At 39.3% G+C, this 19,657-nt stretch overlaps 1 protein-coding gene and 1 long non-coding RNA gene across 2 annotated transcripts in view; one reads left to right on the forward strand and one right to left on the reverse strand.

Annotated features, from left to right (window-relative positions):
- LOC119625768 (uncharacterized) overlaps nucleotides 1-5,402 on the reverse strand; it is a 106,311-nt gene extending 100,909 nt beyond the window's left edge. The window contains exon 1 of the long non-coding RNA XR_005241876.2: nucleotides 4,985-5,402. This is a non-coding gene — a long non-coding RNA (uncharacterized lncRNA). The remainder of the gene's footprint in view (nucleotides 1-4,984) is intronic.
- CLRN1 (clarin 1) overlaps nucleotides 5,132-19,657 on the forward strand; it is a 49,298-nt gene continuing 34,772 nt past the window's right edge. The window contains exons 1-2 of the mRNA XM_073023516.1: nucleotides 5,132-5,239; nucleotides 5,357-5,624. Coding sequence (XP_072879617.1) covers nucleotides 5,237-5,239; nucleotides 5,357-5,624 — 271 coding nt within the window. The 5' untranslated portion in view covers nucleotides 5,132-5,236. The remainder of the gene's footprint in view (nucleotides 5,240-5,356; nucleotides 5,625-19,657) is intronic.

The raw sequence follows: 19,657 nt of genomic DNA on the forward strand, positions 1-19,657 counted from the left end.
TTATATCTGTGGTGTGTGCCTGTGGTCCCAGCTACTTGGGAGGCTGAGGCAGGAGAATCACTTAAGCCCAGGAGTTCAAGACTAGCCTGAAAATATAGTGAGACCCTGTCTTAAAAAAAAAAAAAAGTTGGTAATCACCAAATCAAACTACCCCAAAATGTACTACTTTAGCACATCTATCCTAAGGTATATCAATGAGGAAAATTATTATCTGTTTCCCTGTGCTAGGAATATGGTTTGCCTATTATCGTTAAAGGATGTGTCTTAAACTATGCCTTCTTTCTTCACCTCTTTAGGTTAAGTAACTTTTTCCTCCTTTCTGTAATAGCTCAGACATTCTGCTGGGTGAAGGTTAAGTATCAACATAGCCTTCATGTGAGATACAACAAGAAACCCAGACAAAGTCGAAGGTGTCACACGAGATCTTATTTAACAGACGGCATGAGCAGCAACTTTCCTCCACTCCCTGGTTCCTCTCTGTGGCTTTTGTGTCAGAAGCACAACTCTTCCACTTATTCTAAATGTCTCCACAACCATCATCAGCCCCAAAAATCCCTGTACGGAATTCTCCCTCTCAGTCCAAATCCACTGCGGGTTCATCTGTATTCCAAGAGAACTTTGTTTTCTTTTTCTTCCTTTCCTTCAATCCTTTTAATCCTCTAGTTCAAGCAATTAGCTCTACAAATATTAGCTGCAATCAAGGTCTAGCACATGTGGTAATTTTCTCTCTAATAAATCAATCAATTCTTTCCATGGAGTGTTTTTTTCCCTTACAGTCATTAGAAAATTACAATGCTACTTGAGGATCACCAGCAACTTGAATTAGTCAAGGCATGTCAATCAAATTTGCCAGATTTTGCTTTAAAGATGAGAAAAATGGGGTAGATTTACAAAGGCCTCTTGTCTTAGAATAGGAAGCTTGATAGACTCTTATTGAATCTGTTAGAGAGGCCTTGGAGTATAATGATCCATTTGGAGGAAAATCAAAATCAGTACTACCAGTGACAAATCAGACAAAAACATAGAACCTCTCATTAAATAATCTAAAAATTAATAATTGGAATAATCAGCCATGCAGTGTCCGTGGGCAATGCAATATTCTGTAATAGCTAATAGGTTAGCACAGCAAAGAAAAAAGAGACATAATCTAGCAAATGACCAAATTGTAGTTCTACGGCTTATTAAAATTTTTTTTCTTTAGTTAAATAGGAACTAAAGGAGCCAAACTGTGCTTCTCAGAGCTGTCTTTCACGTTAGGGATAGGGCACTCTAGGGAGTAGGGAGCTGGGGAGCCCAGTGACAGCTCCTTGACCACCCACCGTCCCAGTATAGCAGCTCAATTTGTGTCTCATTTGTCATGAGTTGTGTTGAGGCAATGATTTTTCTTCTTGAAAATGATTTGAGAATCACCTATGCAGCCCAGACCACTCTTTTCATAAATATGTAAAATTAATGCCAGAGAAGGAATTCTTAATTTAGCGATGGAGCTGGAAAGAGACCCTGGACAGGATCTTCCGATGCCATGGCATACTGTCTCTTATACTTGGGGAACAAATCAGGTGAGAATTTGCATGCCTTTGGAATGGGGCTTCTGTTTTTTTTCTTTTGTTTTCAAATGGTTATAAGGAAAAACTGATGCAGCCAAGTTAGTGTGAGAAGAGGCACAAATGCTACACTGGAAGTGAAAACAGAGTCTGCAATTGTGCTCCTTTCTCTACAGACTCTCTAGTCACTCTGAAGAATTATATCATTATCCAGCACCTGAAAGGGGTCAGAGGAGGGGGAGGCCTAGTTCCATTTTCTTATGTCACCAAGTGTATTCCTATTAAGATTGAGAGAAGTAAAGATTTCAGCAGGATTCTTGGTGAAAACTTGCTGACATTAATGACTCAAATTCTCAGAGAGACTGCAAGGAAAATGGTGTCATCACTGTCATTCAAGACATTTAAGATGAAATTTCAAAAGAAGGCTGTCAGGCATAATGACTGCCAGGTTCCATTATATCATTCTCAGAGGGTGGATCACACACACTACTACGCAGCCTGTGGGTGGCTGATGCTGAAGTTTGAAAGGAAGCTGCATGGAGAAGAGGCAAGGGGGGGCTGCCTCACATGAACAGGATACAGCACCATTGATATTCACATGGTGATTTGGGGGTAATTCTATGAATCGGGGCCTGGCTTTTAGTTGTGGATATGCTGAAACCTAGTGCTGAAAAAATGTAGGAAAGTTTGAGCTGTAAATGATAATGCCCATTTATTAATTTGCTATGAGCATATTCCTCTCTAGCGACCCAGATGCTCATGTCTGTGTGCATTCCAGCACTGAGATGCCTGCAAAGCCTAGTTTGTAATCAGAAGGTAGCTATGTGAAAAGGAGATAAGGGCAGTGGCTTCCAACCTTGGCTGCACAATGCAATCACCTGGGGTGACTCGACGCTAAGGCCATACTCGAAAATCAAATAAATCTGAATCTCAGGGATGAGGACACAGACATCAGTACTTTTAAAATCTTCTCGAGTGATTCTAATGAGCGGCAAAACTCAGAACCACTGTGTCAGAGCAAAGGATGAGGTTCTAGGCCTCAAAGGGTGAGCCTCACCCTTTCCACTCAGGGATCTTTTATGTTATAGACCAGTGGGTTTGGTTTCGTTTTGTTTTAAATCAGGAGTAGACATAGGTTTGCCAGTTTCTAAATTTGTCAAATAAAATCATTAAAAATTCAACTACCATCATCTCATTAAAGAAAGAAAAATTTAACAATAAAAATTAGGAAGGGCCTAATTTCAGGATATAACAGTAACTCAGTATGTTGTATTTATTTTTCCCATGCCTCTACAGACGAGTGAATATGTCACTACAGACTGATGCAAACTTAAGAACTGATGTGATCTAATTGCTCTCTACACCCATAATCAAGGCTTTCCTCCTTGGACAGCTTTAGATATACTTGACTGAGTTTGGGTTAATTAAACCACTGTCCTATGGTAACTATCCTTCTCTTGCCATATCCTGTAGTAGAGGTTATTAATAGTATTGATTAAGTTGTAGGTGATTTCTTCTCCCAGGCTTTGGAAATGTTCTGTCTCTTCCAATTACAGAATATGATGATTTAGTAAGCTCGACTCTGCTTAGACATCTTAAACTAAGTTTTCTAGGGTGACCGTGGCACATATATGCCCAAATAACCACTTATTGGGGGCACTGGCACCCACTTGTTTTGCTAGTGGGCCATGATAGCAATTATTGTAAATCCAGTGGAGAATTCATTAGAGGGCCAAATAAACTACGATGAGTTGCTTATTCTGTGTTAAGTTATACAAAATAAAAAAGACTTACTAGTATTGTAAACTTTATTTTAAGTGCCTCTTTGGTATTTCTATATGGCCAGTTCTTCTGTGGCCATGTTTTTATTGCCCCTCTTCTCCCCAAAGGTACACTGGCATTCTAGAATGAGTTCTATACTTCGTTGTCTGTCCTTAACGAGACTGGCTATTGCCACTCCTAGGAGAGGCGAGCTGTGAGAGAAGTTTACTCCGAGTCTATACCTCAAAGTTCCCTTCAAAGTGTGCATAACGTAGAGACTCATTTATGCTGAAAATGGTGTGAAATAAGTCTTCATTTATTAATTTCCTCTAAGCTGTCATGCTTAAAGGTGGATCAAAAGAGTAGAAGCTAGCATACACATGTGCTTTTGGCCAACTGAAAAAGTTCTATTTACTGATGTCTGTGTTCTTCAAACACTCAAGATGTGTAACTAATAATGGGCTAGTCTGCCCCTGTTACTCCCAGACAAACCCAACCCAAACGGAAGTGTCTGCCATCTTTTCAAGGTCAGGGGCTTTGCTTAGAATAGAACATCAACCTCAGATGTAGAAGACCTGGATTTGAATCCCAGCTCCACTACTCTCTTCAGCAAGTTGCTTAAACACTCTGAGCTTCAAGTTCCTTATACATAAGATAGGAATAATTTCTTTTTCTTCTTCTGTCTTCTTTCTTATTCATTTTCCTTCTTCCCTCCTCTTCCTCCTCCTCCTCTTCTCCTCCTCCTTCTCCTCCTCTTTCCTCCTCTTCTTCGTTATATTTTAATTATGAGAATTATATGAGATAATTTAGGTAGAATACTCCGCAAGTTGCCAGACATAAGTTCTTACTAAACATTGACTTTGTAGGTCAGAGCTCAGGACACTAACATGGCATTAAATAAACATTCACTAGACACACACACACACACACACACACACAGAGAGTGAGAGAGAGAGAGAGTCTTGTGTCTGCAGAAGGAGGAATCTCATTGGAAATGTAAAGTTAAAAAGCTGTTACTGAATTCTGAACTTTAGTTTCCAGGTCTTGACCATTTAACTGGACCTACATGCTACTTAATCTTTGCTCATAACTGTTTCTAATCTCCCAAACAGATTACTTTTGCTGAGACCTGTGCATTTTTATGATGAATCCATAGAGTCACCTATCTGACCACCATCCGTCCTTCCATCAATATGTCCTTATCTTTACAGATCCTGGTATTCCTTGGACCCAGAAACACATTCCCTTGCTATTATCCTAATGCAGCTAAGCTTGTTAAAGGAAAGCATTTAGAAATCTAGATATTTGCTCCTGCATTTTCATATTTCTGTAAGCCAAGAAAAATTTGAATCAAATTCTCTATTGATACATCAGGTATAAACCATGGATCTGGGAGAAATTAAGTTGGAAGGACTAGAACCCATGGTTGGTCTAGAGCACTTAATATTCATGTAGAACCCGATTCTGTTTAATATTTTTATGCTGCTGTAATTAAAAAATTTTGACATCAATTATCAATACATGTACATATGTTCTCCCTATCTCTGCTAAAGCTCCCTCCCCCCCCACCAAAAACAATGACAAATAAAAACAAAAATGAAAATATCGATAAATGAACTTCTCAAGTTGCTGAAAATTTACCATCAGATTCAAGCCTGTTTCTGAAAGTTTCAACTCACCCAATCAGACAAAAGGCTGAGGAAGGGAAACATTTATCAAGTTACACGGGGGACTCCATCTGTTATCTTAGACCTTTGTTACCAAGTGACACAGAGAAGATACTTGAAGGCAGTTTGAAAGACTTTTATTTTATAGATTCTTCATCCAAAGATTTCCAATTAGGGAGAAGAAGCAGCAGAAAAGGAGAAAAGCCAAGTATGAGTGATGAAGATACCTTCATCTACTGACATTTAACCTGGCGAGAACCATCAATGGTGAAGTTGCCTTTTCAGCTGGGATCTGTCCATTCAGCTTCTGTAATAAATGCAGTCAAAGGGGCAGTCCCTTCCCATTGCTCACAAAGGTCTTGTTTTTGAACCTCGCCCTCACAGAGGCCGTTTCTCATCATGCCAAGTCAACAGAAGAAAATCATTTTTTGCATGGCTGGAGTGTTAAGCTTTGCATGTTCCCTCGGAGTTGTGACAGCCTTGGGGACACCGTTGTGGATCAAAGCCACTATCCTCTGCAAAACGGGAGCTCTGCTCGTCAATGCCTCAGGGCAGGAGCTGGACAAGTTTATGGGTGAAATGCAGTACGGGCTTTTCCACGGAGAGGGCGTGAGGCAGTGTGGGTTAGGAGCAAGGCCCTTTCGGTTCTCATGTAAGTAGCAATTGCATTTGAATTATTTAATACTTTGGGCAGACTCTTCCCAGTGTTGTGAGGAATTATGTTTGACAGTTTTGCCCTGTTTATTGCAGGACTTTTTAAACTGGTGTGAACCATATGAAAAACCTATGACTCTGAGCAATTTCTTCTTCCTAGTTTTTATTATTTTATACTTGCTCTTTTTATTATAACATAGAGTTAATTCATTGTTACATAATTAAGGTTTTTGGAAATATTAGCAATTAAGATTCGTAAGTATTAATATTTATGTAAGAAATTATGGAGTCTTTTTTAAAAAGTAAACTTGGGGAAATAGGAAAGCTGTAAAGAATGATCTTTATGCCTTTTATTCTTTATAAAAAGAACTAAGGTTATGGGCTCCCTACTTAACCCTACCTGCTTTGCCACCTTTTTCATGATTTTGTTTCCTGCTCCCCACTCCCTCCCATTATTTCTGCTAAGACCTCTGCTGCTGCTAAATATTCAGTTTTCATTTTTAACCAATCTGGAATCATTTGGCTGTAGAAATTTAAAATGATCTGCTGTGCTAACTGGGAAAGAAATGGATGCCTATTTAGTATAGAAAATTTTAAACTGATTGACCTGCAAATCATGTAGAGAATATGCGATTTTCTTGTCTTGATTTTTGTGAAATGGAAGTGTTATCCACAGTATTTATAACCTGTTTATCTTAAGAAGAGAATTTCTAAAAATTACCATGTGAATAGGCAACTCATTAAATGAAAATTAATAAGAAGTCATTTGTTATATCTCTCACAACACACATTCAGAAGTTATTATTATTTCACAAGGGCTGGTTTGGAACAATCTTATGAAGACACAGTCAGTAAATTACTGCATAAATCACTCTTCAGGAAAGGAGGTTACCAATTGAAGCATTTAAAATGAATTATTATTTTGCCCAGGTTTTTTTTTTTTCCTTCTAGTATAGGTAGAAGGCTAAATTAATTGGATTTATTATTAACATATGCAGTGCCTAATTAAATTTCAGTGCTGGTCTATTTATATTTCTGCGACATTCCTTATATCTTCTTAGCAGTCATTGGACACCAACCTTCAGCTCACATAGGTTACTAAGTGATATGAATTTTCATAGGGCTCCAGAAAATTTCCAAGAGTTAGTCATCAGCTTTTTAATCGATGAAGTGGACACCAGGTCTTTTCACTGAATGGCTTTTATTCATTAAGGTAATGGGGCTGTTAGAGTTGCCTAGTTTTCCTCGGGAAGGGGGAGGAAGAAAACAAAGCAGAATGTCATGTGATATGCAACTGTATTAAAAAACCGAAAAGGAAAAAAGATGAGAGCGATGATTTAACCATGAGTCACCGGCAGCCAAGGCGTGAGTAAAACTTCTCACAAATGAATTTAGACAAAAGCAAAAATACTGGTGAATTTTCTGGAGCCTTTACATTTTCTACAGTGAAATGGAGGTAAACTTTACTCATGCCATATGACATGTTTCAAAACAATAATAAGATGTTTTCTGAACACTTACTACATGCTAAGCACTTTATATGCTTTGTCTCATTTAATCCTTACACAGCCACATTTTTCTGGGGTTCAGCGAGTGATTTTTGTGGTTGTGTCCTATGCTGGTCCTGTCGAGGATGAAGTTGTTCTAACTGGATACCCCTCCCTTTGCTTTCTGTGAGGACTCACAGAACTGGTAGGGTTTAAACAGTACTCTCACTTATCTCACAGAATTGCATTCGTTCCCACATACCCCTAACATTCCCCCTCAGCCTAGTGAAGAAATTCTTCCATTTACTTGTTTGTTCTGCAGTGACAGCTCCATCTATATACAATAGACTATACATATTAAGTGTACTGTATATACTATACATATTAAAACCTCTTTCATTTTGGTGAGGCCCAGCAAAGAATACTTACAGTATAGCTTTTTTTTTTTTCCCTAAGCATAAAAGTATCTTTTTCAATGCAGCATGAGAGAGAGTTGGGAAAATGAAAATAAACAGATCCAATGGACTCCCCAAAGAGCATAATATTCATTTAAATAAACACCCCTCTCAGTGTTAAAACTTCCTAATCAACATGCCTTTGGGACACGTTGCACCCTGAAAGTTTACACTCCCATTGCAATGCAGCTTCATGGTTCACATTTTTTCCATTCAAAATGTCATTACCCTGTCAATGATGTTTCATCAACGTTTGCTTGGATGAGAATCCTCTGATATTCTTCCTGATAGAAATGTATAAGCCCTGTTCATATAAATGAATAAAAGGTCTAGCCTTATTTTCTCAGTAGTGGCTTCCTTGGAGCAAAAATCGGGGACCTTCAGAGAGCTCAGGTGAATGACTCTTTTCTGTTTCTTCCAGAGCCCAACTTCTAATTAGTGTACAATTCATTTCCCAGAATGTCTTCTTTCTTATTTTGCCTTTAGAAAGTTGTTAAGCAAACATTTGAATTCACAGAATCTTACCAGTGTAGGAAGAATGGAAAAGGTAACTTATCAAGGTAAAAATCACTTCGTGGCCAGTTTTCTTGGCTCACTGCAACCTCCCCCTCCTGGGTTCAAGCGATTCTCCTGCCTCAGCCTCCCAAGTAGCTGGGACTACAGGCATGCACCACCACGCCCACCTAATTTTTTTTGTATTTTTAGTAGAGACAGGGTTTCACCATGTGGGCCAGGCTGGTCTCATGGCCAGTTTTCTTTGTGTTGTCATGTTATCATCAATTAATAGGAATTTATATTTCAGTTCTGTTAGGTGGATAAACACTATTTTGCATACCTAAACTTTTCATTTATATCAGCATTGCCCGATAAAAATATACTACAAGCCACAAATGCAAGCCATATATGTACTTCTAAATGTCCTAGTAGCCACATTAGAAAACAAAAGTAAAAAGCAACAGATGAAATTAATTTTAATGATTTTTTTAAACCCAAGATATCAAAAACCTTATCATTTTAACATATAATCAAAAATTTATTGAGATGTTTTACGTTCTTTTTTTCTTGATGCTGTCTTGGAAATCTAGAGTGTATTTTACATTTATATTACATCTAATTCAGTCTAGTCACATTTCACGTGCTCATTTTTTTGTGTGTGGTTTTAAGGAGAAGAGAGTTTAATAGGCAAGAAAGAAAAGAGAAGGCAGAAGGAAGAGGTTCCCCCACACAGAGACAGAGGTTGGGGGGGGCTCCAAAGCCAGAAGAGGAGGTCCCTAAGTGAGGTGGACACCAGCCAGGTATATATGCAGAGTCTGGAGGAGGTGATGTCTCATTTGCATAAGGTCACATGCTCATTTTTATGGCTACTGTATTGGTCAGTACAGATTTAGATGGAGATTTGCTCTGAACAAGTTGGTCATTGATGGTGTTCATATTCTGATTGAATTTTTCCTGGGTTCTGCTGTATAAGTCCATGTGTGTTATTTTCATGTGCCATGCTTGCGTCACTTTTAAAACCCAGATACATGACACAACGTGAGAATGAAAAATGGACCAGAAAAATAGTTTGGCAATGTAGTCATGTTTGTTCCTATAAATGTTCCCTGTTGACCACTCTATCTCTTTTAATTATAACAAGAATCTGCCCTGCCAGCATGCACAGTTATGCTGGGAAAACTTCTGCCTCATTTACTCTGGCTGATTCTCATCCACTTGTGGGTCAGTGGTTCATTTTCTAGAGGTCACCAGCATTCATACCTAGCACACAATTTCATTTATTATAATGAAGGAATGTTTTCCTTTCAAAGAGGCACAACTGGTGGGCTTAATTTTTCTTGATATGTCACCTGTAAAATTTTAATGATGATGTTTAAACTCTAAATGTAGCCATCAAGACAAAAACTGCCAATTTTGAGCTCAGTGTGTGTGGGTGGGTTTCTGTTTTGGTAATTTGAAACATTGCAGAATATCATCAAAATATGATACCCAAGAATCATATGGTATCAATCGTTCCTAGATATACTGATCTATTCATTGCCAAGACAGTTCATGAGCTGGTAAAAACATATGGAATTATTTTCTTAAAATGTGAAAAATAAAATTTAACCAATCATGTATCACAGCTTGCAACTTCAGTCGTACTTTGAAAAGCATTTTAATTTGGACCTCATGATAGAAAATTTATAAAAAGCTGAACAGAAATTAGTTCACTTCATATTTTAGAAAAGCAGCGTTTCTTTACTAAATGAGGCATTTGACCCAGATTGGAGAGAAAATGTTGAAACTACTTCTATGAGCAAGCAGGTGGCTTCTCAAACATGTGTTGGGATGAAATGGCTGGGGCTCAGGGGCTCAGTGCCTGTCACTGAGAGTTGGTACTCTCTATCTCCATGGTCTCCTCCAAGTGTGACTCTTGTCTCTTGCTGACCTGCCCTGCCCCAGGTGTCTTACTGGTCATGACTCTGCACACCTTGAATCTCTCCTATCACCCTGCCTATGGCAAAGCTACAAAGGTCTTTGATGTGGCTCTGTCTGATATCCTGTGTTTCCTCCTATGGTCTGTGTGGAAGCAGGTATGGGGGTGTGTAGAGGGGAAGCCTATGAAGTTCATCTGCAAAGACTACTTGGTTAGGGGAAAAGGGAAAGAAGCCATATGCACCATTTCACCAGCAAGCATGGGCTCTTCTGCTTTTTAGCTTAGGGATCCTGTTGTCTAGTCTCACTCACCTATTAAAACAGTCCAGAAAATAGAGGTTTTGTTTACCTCCTATCAAAAAAAAAAAAAAGCAATTAATGCAATAGAAGATAATAATGTATGAGAGGCACTATTGTGAAAGAAAAACCTTCAGCTTCTCTCAGCCAAATAATTGTTTCCTCGTCTGTCCTTCCCAGACCTTGATGTTTGCTCTATTATTTCAAAACAACTATATTATAAATATTTGAGAATGTGTATTTCTCTGCAAGGAGATCTTAATCCCCAAGAAGGCAGGAGCTGTGTATTATTCATCCCAGTGCTCCTTCACAACAGGGCCTCAGACAGTGCATGGCCCAAACAGGTACTTAATAAATATTTGGTAAACTGATACTATTGAAATTAAGAAACCTGGATTTGAGGTGGGTCTCTGCCACTCACAAGAGATTACACTTAGAAAATTCCATCACTTCATTGATTTTCAGTTCTTGCGTCTCTATATGGGAGACGATACTAGGTGATTTCTGACATCTCTTACCATTTAAATGCTCTGTGATCTATATAATGAGGGACTGGCTGTTCTAGACAAGTTCCTTCCAGCTTTACAGTTGCATAACCCTTCTAATCTTAGTCACATGATGACTCCACTGAAAGATTTTTGGCCACCATCATTAGACATGCTGAGTTACATGTGCCTTTGCTCTGATCCTCAAAACTCATGATTTTTAAAGTATTCTGAAATGTCTACCATTTATCAGGATCCAGATGGATTTCATGACTAAAGTGGATGTTTCTTTTCTCTCCCATTACAATCTTTTACTTTTTGTGTGGGAAATTGCATGTTAAAGAAAGGGAAATTGAAGAATGGGGTGCTTTGGAATTCTGGTAAGATGGATCAGTGGGTTCCAGAAAGTGGGGGCAGCCACAAATACTGAAACAAATGAGATGGTATTATTGAGAAAGCACAAATAGAAGAAGGTCAAAAGCAAGAAGAAGCTGACATCCTACTTCCTCCCATTTTTGCTGTCTCTGTTTTTCCAAGAAACTCCTCTTCCAGCCTCGCTGAAAAACTCCGCTTTCCTAAATCTAATTTCTTAAACTGATAATGGCAAGAAGTTAGGAATGACCAGTATGTTTAAGACTCCAAGAGTATTCGTTTTGAGACTGGGTCTCACTCTGTCATCCAGCATGGAGTGCAGTGGTACGATCACAGCTCACTGTAGCCTTGACCTCCCCTTCCTGAGGGATCCTCCCACCTCAGCCTCCTGAGTAGACGGGACCACAGGCATGTGCCACCACACCTGGCTAACTTAAAAGAATTTTTTTTTTTGGTAGAAATGGGGTTTCCCAGGCAGATCTCAAACTGCTGGGCTCAAGCAATCCCCCTGCATTGGCCTCCCAAAGTGCTAGGATTATGGGCATAAGCCACTATGCCTGGCCTCTCCAAGGGCTTTCTTTACCCAGAAGAGGAACTTGGCAGAAATTATCCTCCAATTGGTGAGGAATATGGAGAAAATGACTTTGAGGAAAGGAACTTCTGGTTCTGCCTACCTAATCCAGAAAAAGAAGTTTTACTTCTCCCTTCCCCTAGTAATTATCTTCCCATATTCATATAAAAAAGTACAGAATCAACATTGTTCAAGAATTATAATTTTGCATGTATGCACATGTGCACATGCACACCCATATACCTTCCCTCCCTTTAAATCATCCCACACCCTAATAGTAGTAAAATCACTGACTCGAGCATACCTGGGAGAGGAAGAGGAGTCTGACAGGGGCAAGTCCTACGTGGCACTTCTGAAACTTAACCCTGGTGTATGCACTTTACCTATTGCAGGATGACTCCACAACTGTTCTCACAATTTGCTGCTCTGCTTTCTTTTCTAATTTCTGAAGGTGACTTATCTTCCCCAAGGACTCTCAGACTTCTCAGAAGAAAAAAATATTGGGTGGGTCTCTGCTAGTCACAAAAGATTAGACTTTGAGAATGATAAAAGTATATCAGAATATACTCACTAATATTTTAATTAATTAACTTTAATTAATATTATGATATTGATAAAAGCAATGTTCAATAATGAATACTATTCGTGCCTCATAGGGGCCAGGCATTTTGTATGTATTATCTACAACCCTTACATGGGAGATGTTATGATGCTATTTCTCTTGAAGAAATATGGGAACTGGAAACAGAGAGGTCACAACAATTTTCCAGAGTCACATAGCTAGTAGGCAGCAGAGTTGGGATTCAAATTCAGATGCATATGACTGATCATGCTCTTCCTCTGCTACATTTTGCCCCTTTAGAATATGAAAAAAGGATACAAAATGATGAAGAAAATATGTAAGATTATTCTTCAGTTTCACCATCTATTTTTTTAAAGTTTTTAAAATTATACTTTAAATTCTGAAATACATGTGCAGAACGTGCAGGTTTGTTACATAGGTATACACGTGCCATGGTGGTTTGCTGCACCCATCAACCTGTCATCTACATTTGGTATTTTTCCTAATGCTATCCCTCCCCTAGCCCTCCAACCCCTAACAAGCTCCGGTGTGTGATGTTCCCCTCCCTGTGTCCTTGTGTTCTCATTGTTCAACTCCCACTTATGAGTGAGGACATGTGGTGTCTGGTTTTCTGTTCCTGTTAGTTTGCTGAGAATGATGGTTTCCAACTTTATTCACGTCAATGCAAAGGACATGAACTCATCCTTTTTATGGCTGCGTACCATTCCATGGTGTACATGTGCCACAATTTCTTAATCCAGTCTACCATTGATGGGCATTTGGATTGGTTCCAAGTCTTTGCTTTTGTAAACAGTGCTGCAATAGGCATATATGTGCATGTGTCTTTATAGTAGAATGATTTATAATCCTTTGGGTATATACTCAGTAATGGGATTGCTCGGTCAAATGGTATTTCTGGTTCTAGGTCCTTGAGGAATCGCCACATTGTCTTGCACAATAGCTGAACTAATTTACACTCCCACCAACAGTGTAAAAGCGTTCCTATTTCTCCACATCCTCTCCAGCATCTATTGTTTCCTGGACTTTTTAATGATCGCCATTCTAACTAGCGTGAGATGGTATCTCATTGTGGTTTTGATTTGCATTTCTCTAATGACCAGTGATGATGAGCTTTTTTTCATATGTTTGTTGGCCGCATAAATGTCTTCTTTTGAGAAGTGTCTGTTCATATCCTTCTCCCACTTTTTGATGGGGTTGTTTTTTTTTTGTTTTGTTTTTTTGTTTTTTTGGTTTTTTTCCATATGTTTGTTTAAGTTTCTTGTAGATTCTGGATATTAGCCCTTTGTCAGCTGGGTAGATTGCAAAACTTTTCTTCCATTCTGTAGGTTGCCTGTTCACTCTGATAATAGTTTCTTTTGCTGTGCAGAAGCTTTTTAGTTTAATTAGATCCTATTTATCAATGTTGGCTTTTGTTGCCATTGCTTTTCGTGTTTTAGTCATGAAGTCTTTGCCCATGCCTATGTCCTAAATGGTATTGCCTAGGTTTTCTTCTACGGTTTTTATGGTTTTAGGTCTTATGTTTAAATCTTTAATCCATCTTGAGTTAACTTTGTATAAGGTGTAAGGAAGGGGTCCAGTTTAGTTTTCCACATATGGCTAGCCAGTTTTCCCAACACCATTTATTAAATAGGGAATCCTTTCCCCATTGCTTGTTTTTGTCAAGTTTGTCAAAGATCAGATGGTTGTAGATGTATGGCATTATTTCTGAGGCCTCTGTTCTGTTTCATTGGTCTCTATATCTGTTTTGGTACCAGTACCATGCTGTTTTGGTTACTGTAGACTTGTAATATAGTTTAAAGTCAGGGAGCATAATGCCTTCAGTTTTGTTCTTTTTGCTTAGGATTGTCTTGGCTATGTGGGCTCTTTTTTGGTTCCATACGCAATTTAAAGTAGTTTTTTCTAATTCTGTGAAGAAAGTTGATGGTAGCTTGATGGGAAAGCATTGAATCTCTAAGTTACTTTGGGGAGTATGGCCATTTTCATAATATTAATTCTTCCTATCCATGAGCATGGAAATGTTTTCCATTTGTTTGTGTCTTCTCTTATTTCCTTGAGCAGTGGTTTGTAGTTCTCCTTGAAGAGGTCCTTCACATCCCTTGTAAGTTGGATTCCTAGGTATTTTATTCTCTTTGTAGCAATTGTGAATGGAAGTTCACTCATGATTTGGCTCTCTGTTTGTCTGTTATTGGTGTATAGGAATGCTTGTGATTTTTGCACATTGATTTTGTATCCTGAGACTTTGCTGAAGTTGCTTATCAGCTTAAGGAGATTTTGGGCTGAGATGATAGGGTTTTCTAAATATACAATCATGTCATCTGCAAATAGAGACAATTTGACTTCCTGTCTTCCTATTTGAATACCTTTATTTCTTCCTCTTGCCTGATTGCCCTGGCCAGAACTTCCAATAGTGTGTTGAATAGGAGTGTTCACCATCTATTTTAAGAATAGTATTGAAGTCTCACAAAAGCTGGTTCTCATGTAACTATCTGAGAGTATTTGGCCTTATGACTTGAATTCATTCATTGCCTTTTTATTTCACATTTTAGTGATCCTGATGTCTAAATCTTAATCTTTGATCCTCGCAAGGTAAAATAGCCAAGTCAGGCCTGTTTAATAATATTGGTTGAGGAAGTCACATGCTTATGATCAATCTTTGGGTTATGTAATTATATTACCTTAATGTTGGCAGTTTAGGTGTAAGGCAGAGATATCTGATCACATGTGTGGTTAGCTAATTTAAGATCACTGCCCACTAAAATCTTCATGGTATGATCTTCAAAGTTAGCTACTCTGACCACAGCAATGATTTCACCACAGAAATTTCCAAAATGGCAGACTCTTTCCTGAGGCGGAGTGAACAGTTTTAAAACAGAGTCAAGGACTAAAAGAAAAGCAGGCACATAGCATTTGATTCATTTCAAAAACTAGTATTATATTAAGAGCCAAGGGAACAGAATTGTAGCATCAATTAAAATCTTGTTTGAAAAAAATAAAATAAAAACGAAAGTTCATTTTTATTTCTGAAATATATTAAGGGTTTCATAAAGTTACAGGTGTATCTTTAAAAAAACAAAACTGATATACATTAAAATGACAAATTTGCCTCTCATCTCATCATGCAGCTAAACACAACTGTCTATGGTGATATACACTCTTATTAGAGGTATGATAGAACTGACTAATAGCAAACTTTGTACCTGGTAGACTAATTTATGCAGGGTTCATATTTTGCTCCCTCTCAGCATGTTATAACTGTGGCAAAGCCATTCTCAGAAGTTATTACCCCAACATAATCATACCCCTGTGGATTCGGAGCAGTTAAATGGGTTCTGTTATCAGAGACACATATGTGCCACAGCAGATGTCGTCCCTAAGCCACCATGGGTGATTAAGACTCACTGATGGGGCTGCCTCTGAATAGGCTTGAGTGAGGTGGATACACTTCAGCTGACAGAAATTCAGGTAAGGGGCTGAGAAAATCAGATTTTGAATGGTTTTATCATACCATCAGGTCTCCTTCTTTTAAGTGCTGGGGTCATGGATTTCATTCAACCTGACCACGTAGCCTTTGGAAGCTTGGCTCAATACCTAAGTGTGAGATTATGGGTGATATTAAAGGAGATGAATGCATTGAGCTGATGTCAGAGAATGTCTTTTACTGGATTTTCATAATGACTGGCTGCAGATGTGCTGAGGGGAAAGTCAGATCAAGAGCATTTCTGTAAGAAGAAAGAAATCTTCCCTCTTATTCTCTTTCAAGAAAATGAATAGCTGAGCACCAAGAGGCCAAATACTTTTATAAAAAACACATCCTTTTATGTAGAGAAGGACAAGTTGAGACGAAAAACAGGACCTCTGAAACTGCCTTTAGAGCTTTAATCTAGGAAGAAATTGCTGCACCATTGCTGACATCATTATCAGAGGCTGCCTTAGTTCTGAGAGCTTCACAGATGGCCTTTTCTGCATTTTACATCTGGCCAGATGAAGGCAAAAAGGTTGATGAAACCAAAACTATTAGATCAGTGGTCCATAACTCTGGCTGCACTTTAGAATCATCTGGGGAGTCCTGAAAACTACTGATCCTGAGGCTCCATCCTGGACCAATTGAATCAGGATCTCTGGGGGTGGGACCTGAGCATTGGAATGCTTTAAAAGTTCCTCAGGGGACTCTAATGTGCAGCCACGGCTGAGAACGACTGAGGTGGATGGTGGCCAAGACAGGTGAGGCCAAGAGTTAGAAGCCCTTACTGTTAGGGAAGGGGGAAGCCACAAGGAGGAGGGGACGGGGAAGGAGCAGTATTTAGCATTTCTTCCACACAGTTGGGGGGTTTTCTGATCAAAATTAAGCCGGGATCTTTCGCTTCCATTTTCATGAAGGTCTTTGGCTTTGTCCATAGCCACCTGGCCTCAGGGCAATGAGCAATCTGATTGATGAATCTGCAGTAAGAAACTGAGCATACTTGGCTGTCAGCTCCAGCAGCTTCCCCTGTTTCCAAATCTGCCCACCAGTTACAGGAGCCTGCTCACCAACTGGTTGGGTTAAAGGAGTCAGCTCTGTCCTTGACAGGGAGACCTTCAGCTATCTGGCCCTGTCTGTGACTGCATGGGTGAAGCTGCCTAATTTGGGGAACTTGATGGAAGATCTAAGCTATGTTCTTTAACAGTTTTATCAGAAATAAAGTTAACTTTTGACCTCCATCTGTCTGTCTCCTGTGGAAGGGCTCTGCTCCTTCCAAAGAGACTCTCAGGGGTTCTCCTTAGAGGTGTGTTATCAGTCCAAAGATCATTTTAGACCAGCCATTACAGAGGATGTCCAAGAAATTGCACAAGGGAAATAGAAGCAAGAATGAGAGCAAAATATCAGACAGTGAGGAAAGTATGTGACTGGTTTCAAATAAGTAATTAACCATAAATCCAAAGTTCTAGCATTATTTATAGCAATAGTCGCCTACCTGGTCAGGAAAAAAAGTAAAAGACTGAGCTACAAGATAGAAAGTTTGCCCGATTTCTATGTACTCCAAGGACTCCTGTGGAGTATTCCTCGGTCCCAATGCAGAGACCTGTACTCTGACTGCCCGTGGGCCAAATCCCTCTTACCCACCCTCAATGATTCCTCCTGGGACCCTCACCACATCGAGTTCTTACATTCCTCACTCTTTTCAGGGGAAATACAACCCTTCTGCTCTTCCCACAATGTCAAAAATATTTAGACAATTACTTAAAATTAACAGCAATCTTCCACATAAATGATCTCGCTTGTGTTTCTTGTAAGCTTCGTGATTTATTTCTATTATTATCTATGCTGATAGTTAAGGAAACTGAGATATAGAGACTAACATGCATACTAAATGGCACAACCAGATGAATTTCAAACTTCTGTAACTCCAAAAGCCACGTTCTGCCCAACCCGCCATGCTGCCACGCAGTTAATGCCTGGCTCCCCACTGACCCCTCTACCCATTGTGCTTTTGGTGGTACATTGTATTCCAACTGCCTGAGACTCCTGGTTAATGCCATTACATATAGACTTAGGTTGAATTTACTAGGATTTTTAAGATTTGTAGGATAACAGATATGACTGTTAGACTGGAATCAGTAATAGATAAAGGGATAACAAAGTTTCAGAATAAAATATAATAGAAAACCCTAGCAGATAGAAGTAAAATGAATGTTGAGGCAACTGAAATGAAAGCCATACATTTAGAAATATCAAATAAAACTCAGATTAATGGCAGATAATAAAGGAACACACTTAGCAGTCAGTAAAAACACTTTTTATCTTATTCTTATTAACTTCAAGTAAACTTTTTTTTTTTTTGAGACGAAGTCTCACTCTGTCATCCAGGCTGGAGTGCAGTGATGCAATCTTGGCTCACTGCAACTTCCACCTCCTGAGCTCAAGAGATTCTTCTGCTCCAGCCTCCCGAGTAGCTGAGACTATAGGCGCCCATCACCACACCCGGCTAATTTTTGTATTTTTAGTAGAAACGGGGTTTCACCATGTTGGCCAGGCTGCTCTTGAACTCCTGACCTCAGGTGATCCACCTCCCTCAGCCTCCCAAAGTGCTGGGATTACAGGTGTGAGCCACCACGTCCGGCTGTAACCTATTGAAAATAGCATTACTTGACATGTGAGACAAATTATTTGTAAGTTAAAGAGTTTATGTGCCTTCAATGCTCTCACCCCTCACTCCCCTGAAAAGATTTTTGAGTGTCCATGATGTGCCTAAGCCTTCTGGTAGACTCTGAGAATGTGAAAGGAATTAGACGATACTTGTTCAACAACCCAGAATCTAAGCAGAAATGTTCAGAAATGATCAGCCACTTGGGAGAGCTATACTAGCATATCATTCAGGATGGGCTGGGTTATGTTTTAATAACAAGTAAGTTTGAACTTCATAGGTTTGAAACAACAAAGATGAGTTTCTTGCTCACGGTTCATATTTTTTGGAGATTGGCTGGAGCTTCATTCCAAGATACGGCCACCATCTGGAATGTTGACAGTTACTGTAACAGAGAAAGAGTTGTGGAGGCTCTCACACTGGCAATTAAATTCTCTGACCTGGAACTGACACATGCCGCCTCCACTTACATTTTATTGGCCGTGGCTTGTTACACAGCCACATCTAACTGCAGAGAGGTCAAGATGAGCAAATCCTACCATGAGCTATAGATGATGGAGTAGCACTCATTATTATCACAATTATTGTATTTGTTATAAAAACTCCAAGAAGAATAGGTACTTTCTGTGAGGAACAGGCATAGGAAAACCAGAGGAAAGTTCTTAAAGATGAGATAGATTTCACTAGATGGCATTGAAGAAACATTCTAAGTAAATGAACACCATAAGCAAATGCATGAAGAACTTATTGTGGCCCTAGTACTGACAATGTGTGAGAGCGTGGAGGAGGGAAAAGGTAAGACTGGAGAGGAAGGCAGGAACCAGAACAGGACAGACTGTGTTTGCTGTCAGGTAGTGAAGTTTATCTTATAGGTAACAGGAAGCCTTTTTTTTTTTTAATTATTATACTTTAAGTTCTAGGGTTTAAGAAAATGTGGCACATATACACCATGGAATACTATGCAGCCATTAAAAAGGATGAGTTTGTGTCCTTTGTAGGGACATGGATGCAGCTGGAAACCATCATTCTCAGCAAACTATCGCAAGAACAGAAAACCAAACACCGCATGTTCTCACTCATAGGTGGGAACTGAACAATGAGATCACTTGGACTCGGGAAGGGGAACATCACACACCGGGGCCTATTATGGGGAGGGGGGAGGGGGGAGGGGGGAGGGATTGCATTGGGAGTTATACCTGATGTAAATGACGAGTTGATGGGTGCTGACGAGTTGATGGGTGCAGCAC

The sequence above is a fragment of the Chlorocebus sabaeus genome, chromosome 15, assembly GCF_047675955.1.
Source record: "Chlorocebus sabaeus isolate Y175 chromosome 15, mChlSab1.0.hap1, whole genome shotgun sequence".
NCBI lineage: Eukaryota > Metazoa > Chordata > Mammalia > Primates > Cercopithecidae > Chlorocebus > Chlorocebus sabaeus.